This window comes from Sapajus apella, unplaced genomic scaffold (genome assembly GCF_009761245.1).
Source record: "Sapajus apella isolate SASKATOON/1434 unplaced genomic scaffold, GSC_monkey_1.0 scaffold81, whole genome shotgun sequence".
Taxonomy (NCBI): Eukaryota; Metazoa; Chordata; class Mammalia; order Primates; family Cebidae; genus Sapajus; species Sapajus apella.
The window spans coordinates 1763676-1787810 of NW_022437021.1; the positions used below are offsets into that span (position 1 = coordinate 1763676).

The 24135-nt window shown below is 37.1% G+C and overlaps 1 protein-coding gene across 3 annotated transcripts in view; it reads right to left on the reverse strand.

Annotated features, from left to right (window-relative positions):
- Positions 1–17245, reverse strand: part of ASB4 (ankyrin repeat and SOCS box containing 4) — a 63416-nt gene extending 46171 nt beyond the window's left edge. Inside the window, exons 1-2 of one of the 3 annotated variants that reach the window (XM_032252902.1) lie at positions 16770–17243; positions 7833–8132 (exon numbers count right to left, since the gene is read on the reverse strand). In XM_032252902.1, the coding sequence (XP_032108793.1) occupies positions 7833–8132; positions 16770–16956 (487 nt within the window). In that variant the 5' untranslated portion in view covers positions 16957–17243. Of the gene's footprint in view, positions 1–7832; positions 8133–16769 lie in introns of all 3 variants that reach the window. The other 2 variants (XM_032252900.1, XM_032252901.1) reach the window with 2 other exon arrangements.
- Positions 17246–24135: the final 6890 nt, after the last annotated feature.

The window sequence follows — 24135 nt, forward strand, 5'->3', positions numbered from 1 at the left end:
CTTTTCAATCTTCATATATTATTTCTCTTTCTCTTCTCTTTGTGCCAGTTAGGATCTCCTGGACAGGACTAAAAAGACTGTGATGACAGCAGAGAAGTTGTTTCATTCCTGATTCTGAAGAGATGCTTCTACAATTTCACCACTAAATAGACTATCAACTTTAAAGCACTGCTTAAGGCTGTGTTTCCCAAAGTATGGTATGATTTTTCCTGGAACATTCTTTACGGGACCAGAGTACCTGCTGACTGACTGGGTGTGAGATAGGGACTGCAAACCCACTTCAAGTTCATTCACTCAGAGCGGAAGATTGGAGGCAAGCCTTCTGGAAAAAGCAGTGACCAGAAGGCAACGGCACTTTAAGTCATTTTCTGCCATCTGAGACCAGAGCGTCTCTTAGCAGATGGAGGTCGAGAATTTAATTGCATTTTATTTACTGTTACTGTTACCCTCAATGTATGTCAAGGGATTTTGGTTTTCAATTTTTTATAGTAATATCAAGTTTCCTTTAAAATTGAATTTAATAAGTAATATCAACTTGATGAGAACATTAAATTCATGTTGTACAGGTGGTACTCACAATACAGCAGATGTGGCAAAAATCTTCAGGGTGGTTTGCAAATGACTAACATGGTCAGATTTGTGCTATTCCAATGTAAAACATAGGAGATGAAAAGATGGAAGGCGATGAGGTGGTAAGAGCAGTATCTGTCCAGCAAGCATATCTATTTCGGATTAAAATGAAGGCCAATGACATCTTGCCTTACCATCTTCTACTTCATTGACCAGGGAATTTCCTAACATGTGGGTGACTTGTGTCATTGTCACACGAAGTAGCAGGAACAGTCTTTTAAAAGACATGGTCTCTTTTGCATTGCCCCCATGCTACATTCTGCTAGGGAACATTTGAATTTTTATGGCTTTCCTGCAGTAACAAATTTTCCTCCTACTGTCAGGATTTGCTTCATGCAGAGTAAAGCAGGCAGCTTTCATTTTCCTCTTACGAATGGAATAGGTAGAAATAATATGCTGCTTAGCAGCCACCTAAACCTGCCCTGACTCTCTTTATTCATAGGGAAATGCAGGATTCAATGAGAGGACGTTTTTCACCGAGGTAAGTAAGCCTTCTCAACTGATGAACACTATTATACTAATACCAAAGGAAACAAAGGCCAGAAGATGGGGCCATTAAGCAGAAAGGCAAACAGGAAAATAGCAGACAAAATCCAGCATGGGGACAAAGCAGGCTCTGCAACACTGGGAAAATAGGTGAAAATCCTTTAAGAGAAAATTGGATGCAATTTTTTGGCCTCAATTAGCCTTTTCCACAAAGAGCACTTTTCCACAAAGAGCCCATTAAATAGCAAATGAAATTACATCGGTTTTCAGTTGCCATGGCATTGGTTCTTCCTCTAATGGACTTGTCTGGTCCCGAGTTTAATGTTAGCCTGACTTATTTTCCTTGTCTGTATGCTGTCTCAATTCCTTCTGTCCAGCTACAAAGTGATGTATTTCAGTTCTCCCTCAGAGTACCTATGACATAATCTAAGAGAGACAAAATTCAGTCTTCGGCTATATTTCTAGAGACTGAGAGGGTAAAACTAATGAAAAGCAGCATTTCATTAACCATGAACCACACGGTTTTCATTTATTAGATGGCAGTGGGTCCCATCCATGCACCCAGGGCTTCTGGAGCCATTCCCAGATCCGTCAGTAACCTCAGTAACTATTTATTGAGCACTTCCTATGTGCCAAGCGCTGTTCAGAAGCTGAAGCAGAAAAATGCAAAGGAAAGAAAACTAGATGCTCAGTCTTTTAATTTCCAGGTTAAAAGATCTACCAGCAAAGCACTTACTTTCTCCTATTTCCTCATCCATAAGATGGATTGAAATTTCCCCAAGGATTTGATTCACAATTTTGTTTTTTTATTTATATATCTGCCAGCTACCACACTTACAAAAATTATTCTAGCAGTAAGGATCTAAAATAATAGATAAAAAATTATTCTAGCAGTAAGGATCTAAAATAATAGATTTGCCTTTTTGAAATTGCTTAGCTACAGTTAAACATGAGCTATGATATCAAGTTTGACTCTGATATTTTAAATATTATTTTCTGATATGCATAGTCACACAATTTTTAGAAAAATACATCTATACAGTCTATACTGTCCTAAAGCTTTTTACAACTTTCCCATGTGAATCGACATTCTTTTAAACATCATTTTAAATATCTGCATGGTATGGTATTAACAACATGAAATTTTCTATTAGATATGTAAGTGCTTTTCAGTTTTTCAGTAATATAAATGACTCTCTGAGGGCAAATAGGAATCAAGCAATTTTTTTGAGACTCTAAATACATTTAAAAATTAAAAACGCCTATCTATACATTTTAATTAATTGTGGTACATTTTAAATGTTTTTCTTAACTAATCAAAACTTCTAAGACAAAAATATAAAGTAAAATATGCTCTAACTGCACTATTCTGAAAACTCTTACGGAATGAGGAGAAAGTCTCTAATTTCTAGTGTACTGCAGGTCATGTGACCAAGCACAACTCTAAGTTACATGATCAGTGGCTTCCTTTTTCTTTCTCTCCAGTTATCTCTTTGGCTTTAGGTATAACCTAGTTTGGAAGTATCTAAAGTCTGAATCTGAGGCCCTAAGTAAATGATAGCCCTGGGTAAAAAAGTTCCCCTGCCTAGGATTGGACCCTAATCCTAGAGGTGAAATTTCTAAGTTAAGTTTTAAGCTTTTGATATGTGTTATCAATTTGCCCCCTAGGCTTGCACCTATTTACATTCTATTAAGAGTGTGTGAGAGCACTTCCCTATGTGTTTGTTGCATATGTATTACCTTTTGTATGCTTATCAATGTAATAAACAACAAGGTATCTAATTGTTATTTTAATTGACATGTTACTGATTACCAATGAAGGCTATCATTATGTCATATATTTATTTGTTGTTTATATGATTATTCCTTTTTTCCCTTAAATAATCCTGTTCTTGGTCTTTTTGTTCTTTTTCTTTATTAAATCATTTTTTCTTCTTCTTTTTCCCCTCTTTTTCTCTTTTTTTCTTAGGCATCAGCCTTCTTACTTTTATTGAGAAATCTCTTTATATAGTAAGCCCTTTGTCATGTAGTCTCAAATATTTTCCCCAGTTTTATGATTGCCTTTTAGTTTTATGATATTTTCCCTATTGAAGCTGAACATTTTTGGTTTCTCTAATTTATCTTTATTTTCTTTGTGAATTCGGCCTTTGATGACATGGCTTAAAAGAGTAAGTGAATCTTTCTTTAGTGGACTTTCTTTCTCTCTCCTTGTTCATTATAAGCCTAATTCATTAGTGTCAGCCTACAAGCATTGTCCAAGCTTCCCCTATTTCCTTCTTCCTTCTCGTCTCTAGGTAGTCTCTCTCTGTTGACAGGAACAAAAGAGATGGGGAATAATTGTGTCGCTGGGAAAGGTAATGCTTCTAGGGAAGGTTTGGCCACTCTCAGTTTGTGGTTGATGAAGTCATAGGAAAAGGCAGTAATATAAAAAGTTAACAAAGTTTTAGTTATGTGGGATGAATAAGTTCTGAAGATCTAATGTACAGCAGGATGACTATAGTTAATAACACTCCATTGTTTATTGGAAATTTGCTGAAAGTAGATCTTAACTGTCCTTACCACAAAAGGTAAGACAAAAAATGTTTTAATTTAAAAGTTAATAATTAAATTAATAATTTCTAAACTTTCTAAAACTCTTAAAAATAAAAAGCTTACATGTTTAATTAAATTTAAAAATCAATAAAGATAAACCTAAATATAAACATAAATGAATGAGTAAATGTGAGAGTGGTGACAGCCAAACACAGAAAAGGTGGGTAAGCTCCAAATAATGCCTAACCCTGTCCCTGTAACTCCATGCTAGGCCCTTTCTTCCTAAGGGAAAGGCTGAAAAAGCAAACATAAAAAGAGCATGTTTGTGGGAAGGGGCTGAAGGGAGGTCACAAACCAGTATTATCTATATTTGGAGATCAGAGAAAAACCTTGCATGCCAAAGGAAATGATTCATAGAAATAAAACAGTTGAAGATGCACAAGACAGGATAACTGAAAGGTTCCAGTCTTTCAGAAGTTAGGAGAGATGAACTCCAGAGACTATGGCATACATCCTCATTTTTAGCAGGTGAACCAAAGAAGAAAGAGAATAAGCTGGGCTGAATTTTTTCCCCTTCGTTTCCACAGGTTGAAAAGATCATGTCTTTCTTTTTAGACAGATCTTGCCCTGTCACAAAGACTGGTGTGCAGTGGTCCAATAATAGCTCACAGCAGCCAGTCTCAAACTCCTGAGCTCAAGCAATCTTGCCTCAGCCTCTCGAGTAGCTAGGACTACAGATGCATCACCATGCATGGTTAATTTTTTTTTCCTTTTGGTAAAGATGTGGTCTCATTAGGTTGCCCAATCTGATCTCAAACTCCTGGGCTTCAAATGGTCCTCCTGCCTCAGTGTCCAAAAGTTCTGGTATTACAAGTGTAAGCCACGGCTCCTGGCCACATGGCATCTTTTATAAGTCCAGTAATCCTACTACATGCTTCAGTAAGTGTCTTATCCCATTTTTTTTCTCCAGGAACTTCTCATTCCTTCTCTATTCTTATCAAAATGTCTGCACTTTCTGCTCTTCTCTCATGTTTTTGGCTGACGATTTTGCCTGATACATTATTGAGGGGAAAAACCATCAGAACTCCCTCAGCTTAGCACCATCAAATCTGTAATCATTCTGGCATTTAAAACCATCTTTTACTTTGTCCCACTTCTTAAAAATGAGGATGTACCCCATAGTCTCTGGATTTCATCTCATCTCAACTTCTGAAAGATTGGAACCTTTCAGCTATCATGTCTCATGCATCTTCAACTGTTTTCTTTCTATGAATCATTTCCTTCGGCACAAAAGCTTTTTCTCTGCTCTCCTACTGTTGACAGTAGTTGCCTGTGACCTCCCTCCAGCCCCTCCAGCAATCATGCTCTTCTTATGTTCACTTCTGCAGCCTCATTCTTTTCAACAATTGTTTACATATGACATCTCTAGTTTCTAACCACCCATTAACACTTTATGCTATTCAAATCTGGCTTTTAACACTGTTTCACCAAAACTATTTTTGTCAGTGATAACTCTGTCACCTAATCTAATGAACATCTAATTAAGCCTGTGTCACTATCACTATAGCTGGCCACTCTCTGCTTCTGGAAACTACCTCTTTCTTAGTCCTCATGTTGTCAAAGGGCCCTGGTTTTTCTCCAAGTTTAGTCATCAGGATATCTTACTCTCCTTTATTGGCTTCTCCCCATCTTCTAACATTGAAATATTAGAATTCATTGGGGCTTATACATAGATTCACATTTCTCTATATATATTCTTTATCCAGGTGATTCCATTGATTTCCTTGGCTTCAAATACAATCTATAGGCCAACAATTCTGAAATTACAGCTTTAGTCCAGGGCTCTGTTCTGAAATCTATACTTTTATATAAAGTGCACCCTTGACATTTTCACTTTGAAGTCTCAAAGAGATATGAAAACTCTCATACTTAAAACTGATCTAGGAGGATTCACTCTTCTGATTTCAAGACTTGATTCAAACCTACAGCAATCAAGTCAATGGAGTATTAAAAAAAATAAAAAGATACATAGGTCAATGGAATCGGCTCGAGTCCAGAAATAAACCCATACGTATATTGCCAATTGATTTTTGACAAAAATACTAAGGCAATTCAATGGTGAAAGAATATTCTTTTCAACAAATGGTGCTGAAACAATTGGGCATCTATATAAAAAGACATGAACCTAACCCATACCTTATACTATAAACAAAAACTAACTCAAAATGAATCGTAGACCTGAAAGCAAAATCTGAAATGATAAAACCTCTAGAAATAAACATAGAAAACAAATTTTGTTGCTAGGAGAAAAAAAATTGATAAATTGAATGTATCAGAATTAAATACTTCTCTTTGAAAGATACGGTTAGGAAAATGAAAAGAAAAGCCATAGAATGAAGAAAAAATACGTGCAAACTATGTATCTGATAAAGGACTAGTATCCAGAATATACATAAAGAACTCTCTCAAATCAGTAAGAATACAGAAATCCCATTTTTTAAAAGGAGCAAAAGTTACAGACATTTCACCAAAGTAAATAATATACAGACGGCAAATCAATGCAGGAAAACATATTTAATATCCTTAGTCATCAGCAAAATTCAAATTAAAACAGAGAGATACCATTACAAACATATCAGAAGGCTAACATTCTAATGATCTACTCCCCAGTAGAGGGACATTTAGAATGTACTGTTAACTTTACTGAGTGAAAATTATACTCCATAAACTGACTTTTTAAAAAATGGATTTAATGGTCATCCCCACATAGGTGCCTCTTCCTCAAGTTTTATCTCAAAAAATGGCATCACTATCTGCCTATTTTCTAAAACCAGAAACCCGACAATGATACTTGGGACTTTTTTTTCCTTCACATCCCACCCGCATCCAACCTATCTCCAAATCCCAACAATTTTACTTCCAAAACATATTGCAAACCCATCTCCTAATCATCCTATCCAAGCTTGCCCCTAGTGCAAGCCGCCATCTTCTCTCACCTAGACTGTTACAATAGCTTCCCTGCTGGTCTACCTGCTTCCATTCTTGTCCACCTCCAATCTATTTTCTGTGTAACTCCAGAAAAATGACTTTAAAGGAAAATTAAACCATGTCACTGTCTTACCGGAAACTTTCTAGTGGCTCTATTTCAGAGCCCTACAGTTTGACCCTAAAAGGCCCTGTGGGATCAAACACATCCAATGTCATCTTGTGACACTCCCCTCTACCCTCTTGTCCTTCCCACCCTACCCACACCCATGATATTCTGGTCATAGTAACCCTCTTTCATCTGCTTAATAGTCCAAGGTTTTGCTCTCTTAGCAACGTTTCTCAAGCTATTTTCTATAGCTAGACTCCTTCTCCTCTCAGCTTTCTTAATGAGTAGCTCCTTCTCCTTCTCTTTCATTTTTTTTTTTTTTTAATTAAACAGGGTCTCACTCCATCACTCAGGCTGAAGTGCAGTGACATATTAGCAGTTCACTGCAGCCTTGACCTCTTGGGATCAAGTGACCCTATTGCCTCAGTCTCCTGAGTAGCTGAGAACACAGGTGCATGTCACCATGCCCAGCTAATTATTTTACTAGTTGCCCAGACTAGTCTCAAACTCCTGGGCTCAAGTGATCCTTCTACCTTAGCCTCCAAAATTTACAGCACCACAAGCATGAGCCACTGCACCTGGGCCTCCTTCTCATTCTTAAAGTTTCAGCCTACCTAGTATATCCTTAGAGAAGGCTTTACACATTTTATAGCAATTCACTTCTGACATTCTCATTCATAACTCCTTTTTTCTCCTTCACAACACTTTCCCAAAGTGTAGTTATATGTTTATGAATTTGTTTTGTTAATATTTATCTTCCCTATTAAAATATACTTGCTTTGAGGGCAGGAATATTTTCTCTTTTTTATTTACTTAGCACATTACCTGATGCATAATAGGAGCTAAATAAATATTTGTTAAGTAAATGAGTAAATGAATGAACTTCCTGCTGTTGAATAATAATAAGATTCCAATGTGATCATCACTGAATTACCTGGATCAACAGAACTATATATTTTTGGGGGCCTCTGAACTAGGTGTAATTGCATCATGCTGCTTACTATATCACCTGAGGTAGGTAGGGGTCACAAAGTCTTGAAACCATGAGTGTATAAGCAGACAATGATGTTGGTCACCCAGAAAGGCTTACCTCTCCAAACCAATTGCTTGGCACAGAGAATGGAACTTGGAGTTGTACAAAAGTGCAAAGCTGTGTGTCCACTTAAGGAGTAGCAATTGAGTTTTGCCCCACGATCACAGAGGACCTTAACACAATCCACATTAGCCATTTCACAAGCCACATGAAGAGGGGTTTTCCCATTTGGTCTACAGTTGATGGTAGCATTGTGGTCCAGTAGCACCAGAAGGCATTCCACATGACCAAACAAGACAGAGAGATGCAGGCCTGTGGCCCAGGAAGATTTTAATTTATAGCTGGGCAACCAATAACCTGAAAAAAAAAAAAAAAAGGAAAGAAAGTTTAACTTCCTGACCTATGATTTCTCCCTGTTTTGTGAAGATTTTTACAAGGAATTTTATTTTGGTCACATTTATAAAAGTGGGGTGGAGGAAGGATGACAGAGGTTTTAAACTAACAGCTAATGGTTTTGCAAGTGTTTTGTTTAATAGCATATTCTGATGTTCATCAGTGAGAAAGGGTTTCTCAAATTCTTACTGACTCTACTATTTCCTACTACTATGTCTTGTTCCTTTATTTACTTCACCTTTCTAGGTCTCGAAGGCATTTAAGTTTGGGATCTTCATTTATGTGATTGTATTTTATTTTGCATAGTGAGTTACATGAGATGCTTCAAGGACATTTTTTTAAAACTTTCAATCATTGAGAGTTTGTCTTGAGTGATTCCAAGGCTGTTAGTTGCAAGCTTATAATTTTTATTCTATCTCAAATCTTTTTTCTTATAGTTGTCAATCCAAGATATGAATGTGTTTAATCTTTTCTAAAAAAGTGTCACTCCAAGATTTTATTTGCCTGCCTGTTGATTTATGCAATATCTCTTTCCAAAGAATAATTTAAGGCAACTCACAATCTTCATACACCACAAGATTTTTTTAAATGATTTTAAAAATAAGGGCAAAATTTTTAAAAGTAGGAAAATAAAAATGTCAAAAGTAAGATAACCACATACACAAAATATAAACTGTGCCCCATACAGTAGAACAGCATTGCAAATTGACTTTTGAATTTCCTAGCAGCCAAAATAAACAGGAAAATAAGATAAGTGTAGTGCCCAGAACCAGAGATGTAAACGTTGTATTCTTCACTGATTAGATAAGTCAGAATAAATCTAGAATATTATGATTACTTTTGGCCATCGCCCCTTACGAGAAATGATTAATGACTAGAGGGTGCTCTGAGGATGTTGACCACATTAAAAGTGGGCCTGGTGATCAGATATTAAAATGCTCTCATTTAAGTGAAAAACACTAGAGACATGCCACTCCTGGATATTTATCCTATAAGCATAAACACTTAAGTGAAATGTCCTAAAGGACCACTGCATTGCACGACTCCACAAAAAACACCATTTGCATTGTACTCTGTGAAATGTGCTCCTGGACTTAGGAATCTTGACAACCTGGTCTACCTACAAGAATATGTGCAAAACTACAGTATTATTCGTAATGGTTAAACAACCTCAATGTTAATTAATAGGAGACTGCTTAAATAAATTATGATATATCCATCCAATCAAATACTATACAACCATTTAAAAAAAATGGGGCAGTTCTATATAGAATGAAATGGAAAGACCTCAGGATATATTACTGAGTGAGAGAAGGAGGGAGCCGAACAGTATATGAACTATGCTGTCATATGCAAATATATTTGTAAACACTGAGTACAAGAAACTGGTTATAGTGGTAGCCTCCAAGAAAAACTGAGGAGTTAGGGGATCAGGACAGACATGTACATGTTCTTGAATCTCCCCTTGGTAACTTTTAAATTTAGTATTCTGTACATGTATTGCTTTTTAATAAAAATAAATACAATTAAAATAAGCTATTGTCTCTCTGTCCAGAGGGGGAAAAATAATTTAATTTAAAGAAGCTATTTACAAGGTTGTGCACAGTGATTAACCCAACAGGAATGAATGAACTCAACCCGAAGTTTGTCTTTCTGCAATCTATCCTCCAACCTAGCAACACACACACACACACACACACACAGACAATTTTAATCCCTGTTTTACTCTATTCAGAATTCTAGAGCCATTTTGCTTTCTCTCCCTCCCACCTTCCTCTTTATCCAAATCTACTCTTTAAAAAGAAATCAAGTTATTTCACATTAAGGCCTAATGGACTGAGGATTATTTAAAGTATGATCATTCTCAGGATTATCTGAATTTATGGAAGAGTCTATATTCAGCTAACAGAATTAAATTCTAAGACATTAATTTGAGATTCCAGACACTGGGAAGAGATGGTATTGGATTACATGGACTTCCTGTGGCAGAACTAAGTAGTATTATAGATAGCCTGAGCTGGGGAGTATCAACTCCACTCCTTGTGTGTAAACTGATATGCACACACAATGTATGTACATACAGATCCGTTTATATATTTCTATTAAGTTATGTGTGTTGAATCTGTTTTCCAAGCAGAGTTCTTAAGCTGTATGTTATGCAGCTTTCGTTTGATAATGAATGAATCACATTAACATCAATACTTAGTCATTTTAATACTCAAATTTCCTCAAAAAGCAATTGGCACAAACAGTCTTTTCTAACTGTCGGGGTAAGAAGTTGGTCCCAGATCTGAAAACCAGGGTGTGTTTTGCCTGCCGATTAACAGCAAAAATTAAGCGGCTCTCTGCGGCAACTGATTGGGAACTCACGCCTGCTTCTGCAATAGGAAGAAAAATGATCCCAGAAAGGGAGCAGCAGAGCTGATTAAGAAAACACCATTTTTGATGTAAAATCAAAGAAACGCAGAATGTTAGCGCTGGAGGGAAGATTATTCAGTCCAAGACTTTCATTTTCCAAATGAGAAAAGCGCTACTTTTTTAGCCTGCTAGAGCCATGAGTTGCCTGCCTCAATCCAAACTCATGGACTCGGAATACCCACAATGCAGAGTTTCCATCAGTCTTTGTCTTTGTGGAAGCAGAATAGGTTTACCCCAAAGCCTGCTTCGCAAATCACAAGGAAAGGAAGAAGATCCTCAATTCATCTATAATATTTCATATCTTTGATATGGAAATGCATTTGCAAATTGAATTTTTTTCCTCCTCCTAAGTTCCCAGTAGCACCTAAAGAATCTATCTCGCCAATGTATTACATGAATCAGTCATCCTTGGCCTCTCAGTCAGTTTCTTCTGCATCTCCTGTAATCATAAACGTTAACTGGTCAATCAGGCTCACAGACTACCAGGTCCTGGAATTCAGCCAACTCCCGGAATGGAGTTGTGGCTACAACTCACCTCTCTTAAGACAGGAATGTATCTTAGCAACAAGACACCTTAGCTGCTGCCCCTAGGGAGCTGAAGTGGAGAAATGGGAAGAGGACAGATTGCAGGGCTATGGCTTAGGGTATACTGAAATGTATCTGGAAGTTGTGTTGCAAAACTTTGGTGGTAATGTCCGGTGAGGGATTTTTGAATAAATCAGCCCTGAGCATATCAGGAAAGCCTACTGCTTTGAGCAGAGAAAAGAGCAGCCCCTGACTAAAGGGCCATCCCTGTACAATCATCACTTTAAGATGAGGCTGGACGCACAGGTTGCTGTGCAGCAAGTGTGGACGTAAGTACACTTACTGTCATGGAGGACCAAACCCCAGGTAAAGCTATCTTCAAAAACCACAGATGAGGCTGTGCCTGTTCACAATCTTGTGCTGATGATGATATGTCAAGATATCGGAATTCCTCCCCCAGAATATAACCACCAAAGATCACAGCAGGCTAGAAACACAACGAACTGATCAGGCACTCATTTTTTATACACTCCCTTCTTCCCACAGCAAAATTTTCCCAGGGCTTTGAAACCTAGAATGTGATTTATTCCTAGTATTTGTCTTTTGAAGGCCCCCTCTGTTCACCTCTGCAGATTTCAGACTGCCCTTTTACTATGTGTTTAGACTGCGCAAAGGACAGAGGTGAGGCAGAACTGGGAAACCAAGCCCACAGGAGCCGGGGGTGGGAGGTGAAGCAGTGGCTGCCTCTCTCTAATGTAAACCACTTGCACGCTACCCCACGTCTGCAGTCTGTGTGCGGTGACAGCTCCTTGCAGAAGAGCTCTGTTTGAGTAAGAAGCTCCACTAAGAAGAGAAGAAAAATACAGATTATTTCCCCTATGTGTAAACCCCTCAGGAACTCTCAAATACAGGCCATGCCCATGTGGCTTGACCATGATACGTAATCTGTTTACACAGTTTCACCTTCATAACGTGATTCATTATCTGCATGCAGGAATCTGAACTTAGAGAGGGTCTTGTTAAAGCTTTCATTTTACAAATGAAGAGAATTAGTCTGCAAGAGGTTAAGTAGTATAAAGTGTCCATGTTCATGTAACAAGTACTGACAGGATCAACTCTGACTCTCAAACACTGTTTGAGAGTTGACCCCAAATCTTTAAATAGCCATCTATGATCCAAAGGCTACATGCAGTTTATCTCCAAACTGATATTACTTGTAGCTAAAAGTTCTAAAGAAATTTTAGAAGTGTTATCCCTGAAAAAAAATATGCAGGCTAATCCTGTGTGTGTGTGTGTGTGTGTGTGTGTGTGTGTGTGCGCGCGCGCGCGCATATGTGTGCTTAATTTAAATCTGAAACCAAAGATATATGCCCCAATAGCTAGGTAGAAAGCTGCCTAGAAATATGGCAAGGAGCAAAGTGTTTGGGCCTTCTTTTGGAAGAAGGGATTGGTTCTGCTCCAGTGTTTGGAGAGGATGTACACATTTCTGGTAAACCTTCAGCTAAGCCTGGGCTCTGCAACAGTTATCAACTATAATGTTATCTGAGTCAAAGAACCCCACACACGAGAAGCCTCTGTTATTACAGCCAAAGGTTACACACGCTGCTCGTGGCTGGATTAGCAGACATTTGCTCTGCCTGTGTCCATGTATTTACACAGTCCTGAAGGATTAGACTGAAGCACAATTCTTGGCTATTTTTTAATAGTTAATATTTTCCGGATAACTCAAAGTTCCCCTGGGAAGGGGAAAAAAGAGCAAGCTTGAAGTGTAAACTTTAAAGAAAAAAGCTGGAACATCAAAGAAAAGAAAAGACCCCTAGGATGGATATGAGAAAACAGGAGAGTAAATTTCTGGCAAAGAGCAAAATTAGGTGATAAAGAAATTATTCATTCGGAGAGTGGAAATAAAAGCTTTCATGGTATTTGGGTATAAGTTGCTACTTAGTAAAGTAGACAGAGTACCTGCCAGAAAGTTTTCAAGTGAAATCATTCATTGGTTATTTTAATTAAAAATGTAACTACTAACCAAGGAATCAGTGACTGTGGGCCATAAATGAAGTACTTAAAGTGCATTACACCGATTAATAAAAGGACTCTGATTAACCTAGCTGACTAGGGAATTTCCTACCAAAGAGATAAGTATGGAATTCTGCTTGTATCATTTATGAGACAAAGCTCATACATCTGAAGGAAGCTCAAGCTGTGTAGTTGGTAAAACCTTTGGAAACAGTTTTATGGACATTCCTTCATATTTCCAGTATGGAGGTCACCAGTGAAAACCAATGGAAAGGGCCTTTTATGTTTTCTTTACAAATTTCCTTTGTGCTTGCATTCACTCTACATACTCAGTGCTTGACTCATAATAAATTTTATATCACTGACATTCCTTGACTCTCAATGACTTATTGCATTTGGCAGTTAAAAAGTTGTTCTTTATGTTTTCTTTATATCATTTTTATTTTAAAGTGATCATCTGGTAAATACAATTTTTGCTTACTTGTCTTTGCTTTTAAGACCCGTTATCTCTACCATTTGCAGGGAGATCTCTCAAATGCCATCCAGTACATTTTAAATGTTCACTTTAAAAAATGTGAGAAAAGTTTTTAAATTAATAAAACATGATTATATCTGAAAATTCTATTATGAAGCTTAAAATAACTTAGAAAAGTAAAGTGAGATCTCTCTAACTTTGAGAATCATGATTAGGTGCTGGAGAAGGATAGGATTCACAGTTTGAACATGAACTCTGGGCTGGCTTCTAAATCTGTTCTCTGTCAAATGGTAAGAGAAGCTAGCTACTCAATGAGATGGGCCCAGTGCTACAGAGGAAAGCAGAAATGAGCTTCCAGACCTATTTGTAATCCAATAGCTTTATTCTATCTTCCTCACAAAATCCACATTTCATATTTGCTTATGAGCTCAACTTTTGACTTCTGGTGTGCCAACTAGATTGTAAATTTGGGAAGCACTATTTAGATTTTAGATGATTTATTTGCCAGCAGAGCCCTGAGTTCCCTTTTCAAAAATTATACACTGACTTTCACATAGGCTTAGATGGAGTATATTTAGAGATAAAATTTAATTGCTTTTTAAATCCTATAAAAATGCTGTATGTTCTAAAGAAATAAGACTGATTTAGAATTGATTGTACTACTGTTTATTTTCTATAGGAAAATGAAATGTTGAATATGGAATTTTAGTGTTAATTACACAAGAAAATTTAAGAGTAGTATGAGATATGTTATAGATTTTGCACATTGCCTTGCTTATTAAGCCAAAAATAACTGAAACCTGGAGATTCCCACACTTTAAAAGTAAACAGGAATGTTCTGTTTCTTCATCTGGATGCGGTTTCATAAGTTTCTTTATTTTGTGAAAAGTAATCAAGCTACACACTTATTTATGCACTTCTGTGTAAAGCTTTTCAAAAGTGCTGTAAAAAATCAAAGAACAGCGTGTAGCAGTTCAACAGCATCAAACATCCAGAAGTTCTGCTTAGATTTAATAAAGTCTCACAAACTTTAATCCAGCCACATACTCTTCAAGGCCACACAGAAATAAGTCCTATTCCTTTGAACTATTTGGAAAGGAGCTAACTAACCACTGTAGACTGCTTAGCCCCACGCTGCTGCCTAACAATGACTTTACGACTTAAGAAATTGATATAACCACTTAGATCTACTAGCAGCTAGGATTCTATTTATAATTTCCATTTCTAACTTCCCATTCTTAAGTTTAAAAAAATTAGTGATAAAGCTGGAAGCACATGAAAAAAATTGAAGAAACTTTTAAGAAAGATGAGGTTTTAACCTGAGTTGAAGATTAAAGCGACAAATTCTTATATTCACATTAAACAGAGCAGTGTGTTTCTTTCTACACATGCATGCACACACACAAGTTTCCTCCATAAACCCTAAAAGTCAGGCCATAAATCTTACTAGTTCTGTGCAAACATCCGTCTGGCATATGTAAGAACGGAACTGTTCTTTTCCTTTCCCAGAGAGTGTAATTTGCTATCTGCTTAATTGAAAGCCACATCCCACAGTCCTAACACTATGAAAACACCTCTATTCATGTGAATGAAAATTTAGCTCTATGAGGACCAAAGGAATCAGCTCATATTGACAAGGAAAATTTAAATTGTATTTTCTTTTCCTTCAAGGGTGATAACACCAGTGGAAGCAGGAGAGACCACCCCCCCCCCGCCGCCAACTTCCCTAGAGCTTGTACCTAAAACTTCCTTTCTTATATCCTAAGAACTTCGCACAATCTGTGCAACTTGGCTTGGTCAGGAAATAAGAGAAGGAAGTCTTTGCAACTCAGGGTCAAATAAAATACCCACCGACTTGAACCTGAGTTATTTCACCCTAGGCACAAATATGTTTTTAAAAAACATCTTAAAAATTAGTTTGGTAATCAGACATTCTTTCACTAAACAAAGTTACAAGATGAAAGCAATCTACTTATATAGTATACAAATTTTCTTTCTAACAGAGACCCCATAAACTTTAAAAAAATAGGTCCCTTCTTTGTCTTTCCACCAAAATATTAATGCCAATTTATTATAAAGCCTTTGAGTAAAAATCATAGATACAGTAACTGGCTCAACTCTTCTATACTTCCCTTGGAAATGACAATCAGAGGACAGTAAATTAATAAAGAAATATATACTCTACCATTAGCATTTGTATCGAAATGGATTATACTGATGATTTATATATGAACAGAAAATATCTTTAAACATGCAAATAATGACTGTCTCTAACTGCTATACACAAGACCTTCAAGGCCTTAGCATCTATATTGTTTTAGACAGAAGTGATGTTGAGCAGTGTGTTAGCAGTCTGCTTACCAGATGACCTAACTACTCATGTTCCCCCCCATTAGCTACCTGATTTGGGAAATCAGAACCAGTGTACTTCTAATTTATTTCTGATTTATTAAGCACAGGTTCCGGAAAATTCCTTGGTTAAAAAAAAAAATTGTTCCAATTTTTGTTTTCCTTAGGTCTTTATAAGGTAGATATTCTGTATTAAACACATCTACAATTTTGAATAATTGTTATAGTCCAGGAAAAAAGTTAACTTTTTGGTTTTGCTGAACTCAGCTTTTGTGCCTGAAATGAAAACTTATTAAAATGATGAAGACCATCAAGGTGCCTGTGGCACTGCTTTAACCCTCCAAATGCTGGGGAGATTTCTCTTTTTCAAACACACAGACATAGAGAGGATATATCTTTAAGTGACTGTTAATGGAGAATTAGCAGCCTGTTCTTAAACCAGCTACATTGTCTAAAATAGGGTTTCAACAATCTGCTTAGCCATAATCTAGAAACGTTTTCTTCCTTCCGTATCATCATAGTTAGAAGGAAAATAAAAAACAGAGAGTGCATTGCTAAAAATGATTGTCTGGGATTTCAAGTCCTAGGCACAAGGGTGAGAAAAAAAAAAAAAAAAAAAGGAGAGATACAAATTATACATATATATCAGCCCACCATGTGTTCTAATTTTAAAAAAAGAAAATATTAATTTGGAAATATTTTAAAATAAATACTTAAAGAAACAATAAGAGCTACTGTTTAGAGTGGATAACTGACACCGCATTTTTTCAAAAAAATTCATTTTCTACAGTTTTACAATAACACCTATATGTTTTTACCTTGTTTATAAGATGCCAAAGTCATATTCTCATCTTCGACTTCAAAAACAGTGTCCACATCTATTTGCCTTTGGATTAAAATAGCCTTCAATTTTCCGAAGTCATTGGACTTTAGAGCCTCCAGGAAATTTCTCTTAACTAACTTGGCAGCTTCAGATTTAGTGACAGGGGCAGTGGTGCCGTCCATCCTTCCTCTCCTTCTGGAAGCTTTGTTGTGATTTATCAAGAGAGCGGCACCAAGCAAACAGGCGCATGCTGGAGAGTCCACAAACTGTCGGCTAATTTTATCCCAAAGTTATGCTGATCCGTTCTATTTATATAGGGATCATTTCAAACTTCAAAATATCCTTCTTGGCTGTCACTACATTTTCAGGTCCTTTAAACTGGTTATATACCAACTGATTCATTCAGTAATATATAGTGTCAACATGAAGGAAAGCCCCCACGATACATTTCCAAGCATGAAATGTCACAATTATTTCTTATATGATCAAACTAGTAATGTAAGATTTAAAAGCTCTTAATGCTCTTTTTTTGCCCCTCAATAAAAACATCTGGTGCCTGGCTGGAGATCCAGTGACTTGCTCTGACTAGCCAATTGCCAAAAATGAAAATCTGTTACAGTTGTTGATACATGTGCTTCTGAAAACCTATAATAATTTTGCAATATGAGCTTGTAGAATCAACCACGGCCATATATATTTGAAGACAAACAGGAGGTTTTCAAGTGACCTAATCCTGGAAAATTTTAATATCATGAAAAGCCAGGTGGGAGTGGGGGAGATGAAGGGGGCAGGGACTATTTTTCATAAAGAAAATGAAGAGATAAAACAGCTCAAGGTAACATGTGAATGAACTTTATTGAATTCTGTTTTTTAATCAGCTAGAAAAGACTGTATTGGGACAATTGTGGAACTATAAACGTGGACTAGACATTACTTGACAATATAGAAGTATAATGACAAATGGAGTTATGTAGAAAAATATTCTTACTCTCAAGTGGTACATTAAGGGATAATTGTCATGATATATAAAACTTCTTTTAAAATAGCTCAGATATGCAGATGAATGTGTGTACATATGTATACACATATATGTGTGCGTAAATAGAAACAGAGACATAGCAAGTAAGGCAAAAAGTTAAAGAGTTGGTGAATCTAACAAGGGATATATTGGTATCCATTACATTATTCGTTCAGCTTTTCTGTAAGTTTGAAAGTTTTCAAATAAAAAGTTGGAGAGAAAAGTATATACTTAATTTTTCTTACATAAAATTATTAAAAATTAGGAAAATTATAGTAGTAAGTACTAAAAAGAATGCAAATAAATTGCATTTTTATATTTGTTTGTGGAAGTCAAAACTGGTACAAGCTTTCTGCAGAATAATTAAGAACATGAATTTTTAAAAACTTACAATGATACTATTTGGTTTTTAGAATTCACTTAAGTATATAAATGATGCAAATCATAACATAATTTTAAACTTATTGATGTGTAATATAAATGCAAGAAATTGACAAGTTATAGGTATACAGCTTGTCAAATTTTCAGTGAATACACCATATAATCAACATTAAGGCTAAACCATAGAATAGTTCAAGTTTACGCGGAGCCCCCTTCATGTCCTCTTCTAATGAAAACACCTGCCTCACAGAGATAACAATAAATCTTGACTTTTAATACTGTAGATTAGTTTTGTTATTTTATTTTATTTTAAGAGAGGGTCTTACTCTGTCACCCAGACTGGAGTGTAGTGGTGTGATCTGGGCTCACTGCAACCTCTGCCTCTCAGGTTCAAGCCATCCTCCCACCTCAAACTCTGGAACAGCTAGGACTACATACATGCCACCAGCACACTTGGCTAAATTTTGTATTTTTTTTGTAGAGACAGGGTTTTGCCATGTTGCCCAGGCTGATCTCCAACTCCTAAGTTTAAGAGATCTTCCCGCCTTGGACATCCCAATTGCTATGATTATAGGCATGAGCCACTGTGCCCTCTCAATTTTTTTAAATTTACTTTTTAATGTTAAACATTTTACAAATTTTGAAAATTTTTAATTATATGATTTTTGAAAATAGCAACAACAAAAAGAGGCATATATGGAAATATTTCCGCAACCAAGAGATTTGCTCCCAACTGACTGTGTGACACACTGCTTTTGTTGAAATTGTATCGGCATTTTTAGGGAGCACTTTGCAAGTCTGTTTTATGTTATTGTTATAATTCTTTCCACAAATACCCATTGAGTGTCTACCATGTGCCAGACATTTATTCTGGGCACTGAAGATACAGCTGTGAACAAACACAAAAATCCCTGCCTGTGTGTAACTTAGCTCACTAACAGATTTAAGTGGTGATGGGAATCCCTAGAGCGCCTCCACTTCCTATACACTAGCATTTGTTACAAAGCTGTGAATATACTAAATTTCATATAAAAATAATATCGTTTGTTTGTATCTAATCATTTGATCTGACCCCCATTATGGGTCTCCCCACCTAACTTAGTGGCAAAAGGAAGGACAATTTAATTTTGGTCCAACCTGATGTGTTTAGTCTCATCCAAATATTTAGCAGTCTCTTTAGGTAAAGGATCAGCCTTTTTGAATTCTCCATGTTTAAGAGTTCAGAGTTTCCCTCTAAGATAGCTTCAGGGAATATGGGATACATAGAGGAATAATATTCACAATACTAATATTTAACAACTGGTATTAATTAGAAGAAACTTTTGCCATAATTTACCAATATGGCCAGACCACGTGTATCAAGTGAATAATGGTCAGCGGTAAGAGTGCAGCTTATGAGACCTCATGGTGACTGAAAGGCAAGGGCGTCCTCAGATGGACTCATTGTTCTCTGGACCCTCCCTGATAACTCTGTGGCAGAATGGGTCCTCATTAACTTTGTCCTGTCTGGCTACTGGAGTGTGTGATCCTTTTCATTTGACTACAGTTTTGATGTTCTTAAATACTGCTGCCCGTTGGCTGACAAGGACCATGAAGAACAAGTCACCTTCTATTGCCACCTTCTTGCCATCTTCTTAAGGCCAGTATAGACATGGACCTAAGCTAAGGAATAGAGTTTTCCAAGGAGCCTACATTCTCTCTAATGCTGAGACGCTAACCTCAGTGTCCTCAAAATTCCTCAGTCATATCTGGTTGTTTCTAAACCACCCCGCATCCCATCAAAGTTCAACCCCGGAAGAAGTGCGTGAGGAGGGCTGAGTACATAGCATCTGAACCCTGGATCAGCCTATATATCATCTCATAAGCTGTCACGCCTTCCAGCCTTCCTAACCACAAAGGTCCAGTTGGACTGTTTACCGCCTCTCTAGCGTTTCCTTTTCTCCCTATGTCAGCAAGCCTATTGATCTCCCTCCAGAGGTGAAATGGTTATCATCTTTGTCTTCTGAAAGAAATCCTATGATGTGAGTTCTTCAGTCATGGTCCTTGAAATGCTAAATAAGGAGATAAGGTGATTGAGAAATATTCTCATTTTCCTAATGCTTGAGTCTTACAACTGCCTTTGTAAGGGTCTGCACTGAGACTTAAACCTGATTAATGGCCAGTTTGTCCTTTGGTGCTTTCCTCAGGTTGATAAACTTCAAAAACTTGGCCCTGAAGGTCGAAGGCCACAGGAAACATGACTTCAAAATGAAATTTTAAAGCATTGCTTTAATGTCTGGTTACAAATTTAAAATTTTAGCCTAAAGAGATGGCTATAATTTTTCCCACAGAAGAATTTCCTTTTTCAGTCTTGTCCCATAGCTATATAAATAAATACAAGATTTGAACTTGGTGGAATAATCCAAGAAAACAAACAAAACAAAATTTTCATTAAAAAATATATCAAGTTGACAGGAGGCTGAGGCAGGAGAATTGCCTGAACCCAGGAGACGGAGGTTGCGGTGAGCCGAGATCGTGCCATTGCACTCCAGCCTGGGTAACAAGAGCGAAACTCCATCTCAAAAAATATATATACATATATATATATAAAGTTGAAAATGTTATCTTTATAATTCTTCTAAAAATCAATTGATCAATTTACTCAAGCAGCAAAGGATAAAACTTACACATTATTTGGACCTACAAAGCAAATAGCCGCTTAATTAAATTGCCCATTAAAGTCCTTCTAACCTAAGAAGCAATGCCACCAATGCTAATAGCAGGTTTGAGAGCTGCCTCCACTATCTAAGCCATTGTTTCAAGTCACCACAGGAGGCCAACTTACACAGCGGTCATGTTTCACACTGTCTAGTCAGGCCTGTCAGAAATTCCTGTCTCCTCAGCTCCCAAAAATGAAAACTCTCCATCCTATAAGATGAGCTTTTTATTGGTGTTTCATGACATGCTCAGAACAGTGTCCTTTGCTCTTGAAATAGTATGAAGAGCTTTTGGACAAGGCAATGATATTGTGACAAGCGGCCCATAAGACCCTGGTGTATCTCTGGGGACCCGTGGCTGAGACAGCAGGCACAAAGTCCCAGCTGCTTGTTTTCATGATGTCTGTGTACAACAGAATTTGTCCACTTGGAGTATCTTCTCTGGAACACAAATGGCTCCTTGGTTTATCATGGCATTTAAACATGAATTTGATGCTACTAAGCCACAATCACTTATCTAATGCAACCACAGGGAAGAAATTTAAAGCACATAGATTTGGAAACTAGAATTTCTGTGGCAACAGAACCCCTCGGGCCTCCTGACTTTCCCAGCAGATGAATTAGGATGTCCTTGCTATTACAGAAATGGGTGATTAGGTGGTCCAACATCCCTTTCTTCTCATCTGTTATATTTGTCTAATACATAGCATCTTACTCATTACATGCCATTTTGTTGGGTTTTTTTTTTCTTTTGCTATTCTTTTATAGGTTACTGTTGATGCTTTGTATAAAGATGCATTTGTTTGTAAGTAACACCAACAACTGTAACTTACTTAACTAGTAAAGATTTATTGGTTCCCATAATGGAAAATTCCAGTTGTAGTGTTTGGGTTTCAGCAGAGGTCTGATCCAGAAGTTCACAATGTCAACAAGGCTCTGCCAGGCAGGAGGTATTATTAGTGGAATAATTTTAATTGTTATTATTTGTAGTTTACACATCAGGGAAACTAAGAATCAAAGACTATAAATGAATTATACAAGGTCAAATAGCAAATAAGCAGCAGATCTAAAACTCAAGCCTGTATCTTGAGACTTCCAAGCAATGTTCCTATTGCTCAAATGGATTTTTATATGGTTTTGTTCAGGTTAATTACAGATATTCTATTTGATCACTGAGTAATCTAGTGAGAAATTGGCCCACATTTAGTCCTTCATTCAATAAATATTTATTAGGAGCTTACTACAAGCCAGACACTGCATTCATTATCCTTTGCTGTATAGCAAATAACTTCAAAATGTATTGGCTTAAAGCAACGGTCATTATAATCTCTCAAGATTTCTGTGGGTGAGGACACAGTGAAAAAGGCTTGTCTCTGCTCTATGATGTCTGAGGCCTCAAACTAAAGACACAAAGGCCAGGGTTAGACAATTCCCTTTAAAAGTGGCTCAGTCACTTAGCTAACAAGTTGGCACTGGTTATGTGGTTTGTGTCCATGTAGTTCTCTCCACGGGCTGCTTGAGTATCCTCACAACATGGCAGCTGGCTTCTCCCAGAATGCAAGATCCAAGAGAGCCAGTTGGAAGCTGCAACATCTTTAATGACCCAACCTAAAAAGTTATATATCACTATTTCTATCATATCCTATTGATCACACTGACTAACCCTGATTCAGTGTGAGAAAGGATTTTGTTAAAGGTGTGAAAACCAGGAAGTGGGAATCAATGGGGTCCATCTTAGCTATCACCAGTACTTTAAGTACTGCAGATACACAAAGAAAACATGTTAAAATCTTTAGTTTTATGGAGCTTTTATACTGGTGGAGGGGCTGCAAGGGAGCAGACAAAAAAATAAGCAGTAATATATGTAGTTTGTCAGATGGTAATATATGCTACCAAAAAAGTAAACTGGGCAAGGTCTAGGATTGCAGCCACCCCATAAGCCACCCCTGTATGGATAAGAACTAGGTGTCCTCCTGTGGACCAACAAGTAAGAAAAGTCTTCTTTGCTTCCAGGCTGGTCCTGGGAGGGTGTTATGGCCCTGGAAAGCACTATAATTTCAAATAAATGGTCAGAGAAGTATTCACTTGCTTTGAACAAAAACTTGAATTGTGTGAATGAGCCATGCTGATATTTAGGGAAGGAGATTTCTAGGCCATGGGAGCAGCAGATTCTAAGACCCTGAGACAAGAAACAGGAAGGGACACCAGGAAGCCATCCTCATTCAGATGCCTGCACCTCTTTTCAGATATTTTTGAAGCTCATTGAAGCTTAGGAGTAGAACTGATGAATATGCATTTATTTTCTTTCTTCTACCTCTTGAACTCAAGTCCAATTCTCTCAAAGCTAAACCCACAACAGCATCCTCATATCTGCTGTGTGCCAGGCCTGATACATAGCAGATTCTCCAAAATGGCTTATAATTGATGATAGTTTTGTTTCTTGCATAGACAAGCAATAAAGTACATATTTTATCTGTAGATATTCAATATTTAACACAAAAAAGTGGAGCAAACAGAAAACATTTTTCAAACCACATTAGGATTTCAATAATCAATTTCCAGAGGCCATCTTGGTTTGGGGGCATGGCCACAATATTATAATTAACAGTTAGCAAGTTGGTAAAATTAAAGCTATACTTCTATAACAATACAGACCAATTCTGTGGACTAGGCATACAATTTCATAAGAATAATTACCAGGATTGTAAAAATCACATGAAACAACACGTATAAACATGCTTTGCACATTGTAAAGCATTATAGGAGAGTTACAGATTACTACTGTTCACATCAGTGGACTAACAGAACATCATAATTCTTCCTGAGAAATACCAAGTGGTGTTAACAGTGAAAGAGTGTCAGACTGGGAGACCTGGATTGCATTCCCAGGTCTAGTGGTCATAAGCTGTATGTTTCAAATAATTCAGAATACCTCTCAGTGACTTCTTTTCATTTAAGTAAAATAAGACCCACCAGACCCACTCTTCAGCCTTTAGGGCATTTTTTTCTCCCTTATGGAACACAATGTCCTGGACATTGACAAAGAGTAACACTATTTTGCAAGGGCAGAAGACCTTGCTGAAATTTTTTGAAAGTCTTCACTGTGGAAGCCATGTTATGGGCTGCCCTTGTCCACAGACTAGTTCAGGTTCTGTCTTCACCAAGTTGGGGGTGCGGGAGGAACTGCTAAGATGCTTCCAACTCTAAAGTTCTGCGTATTTATTCTCAATTATAATTACATGCTGGGAGCATGTGTGTTTAGCATA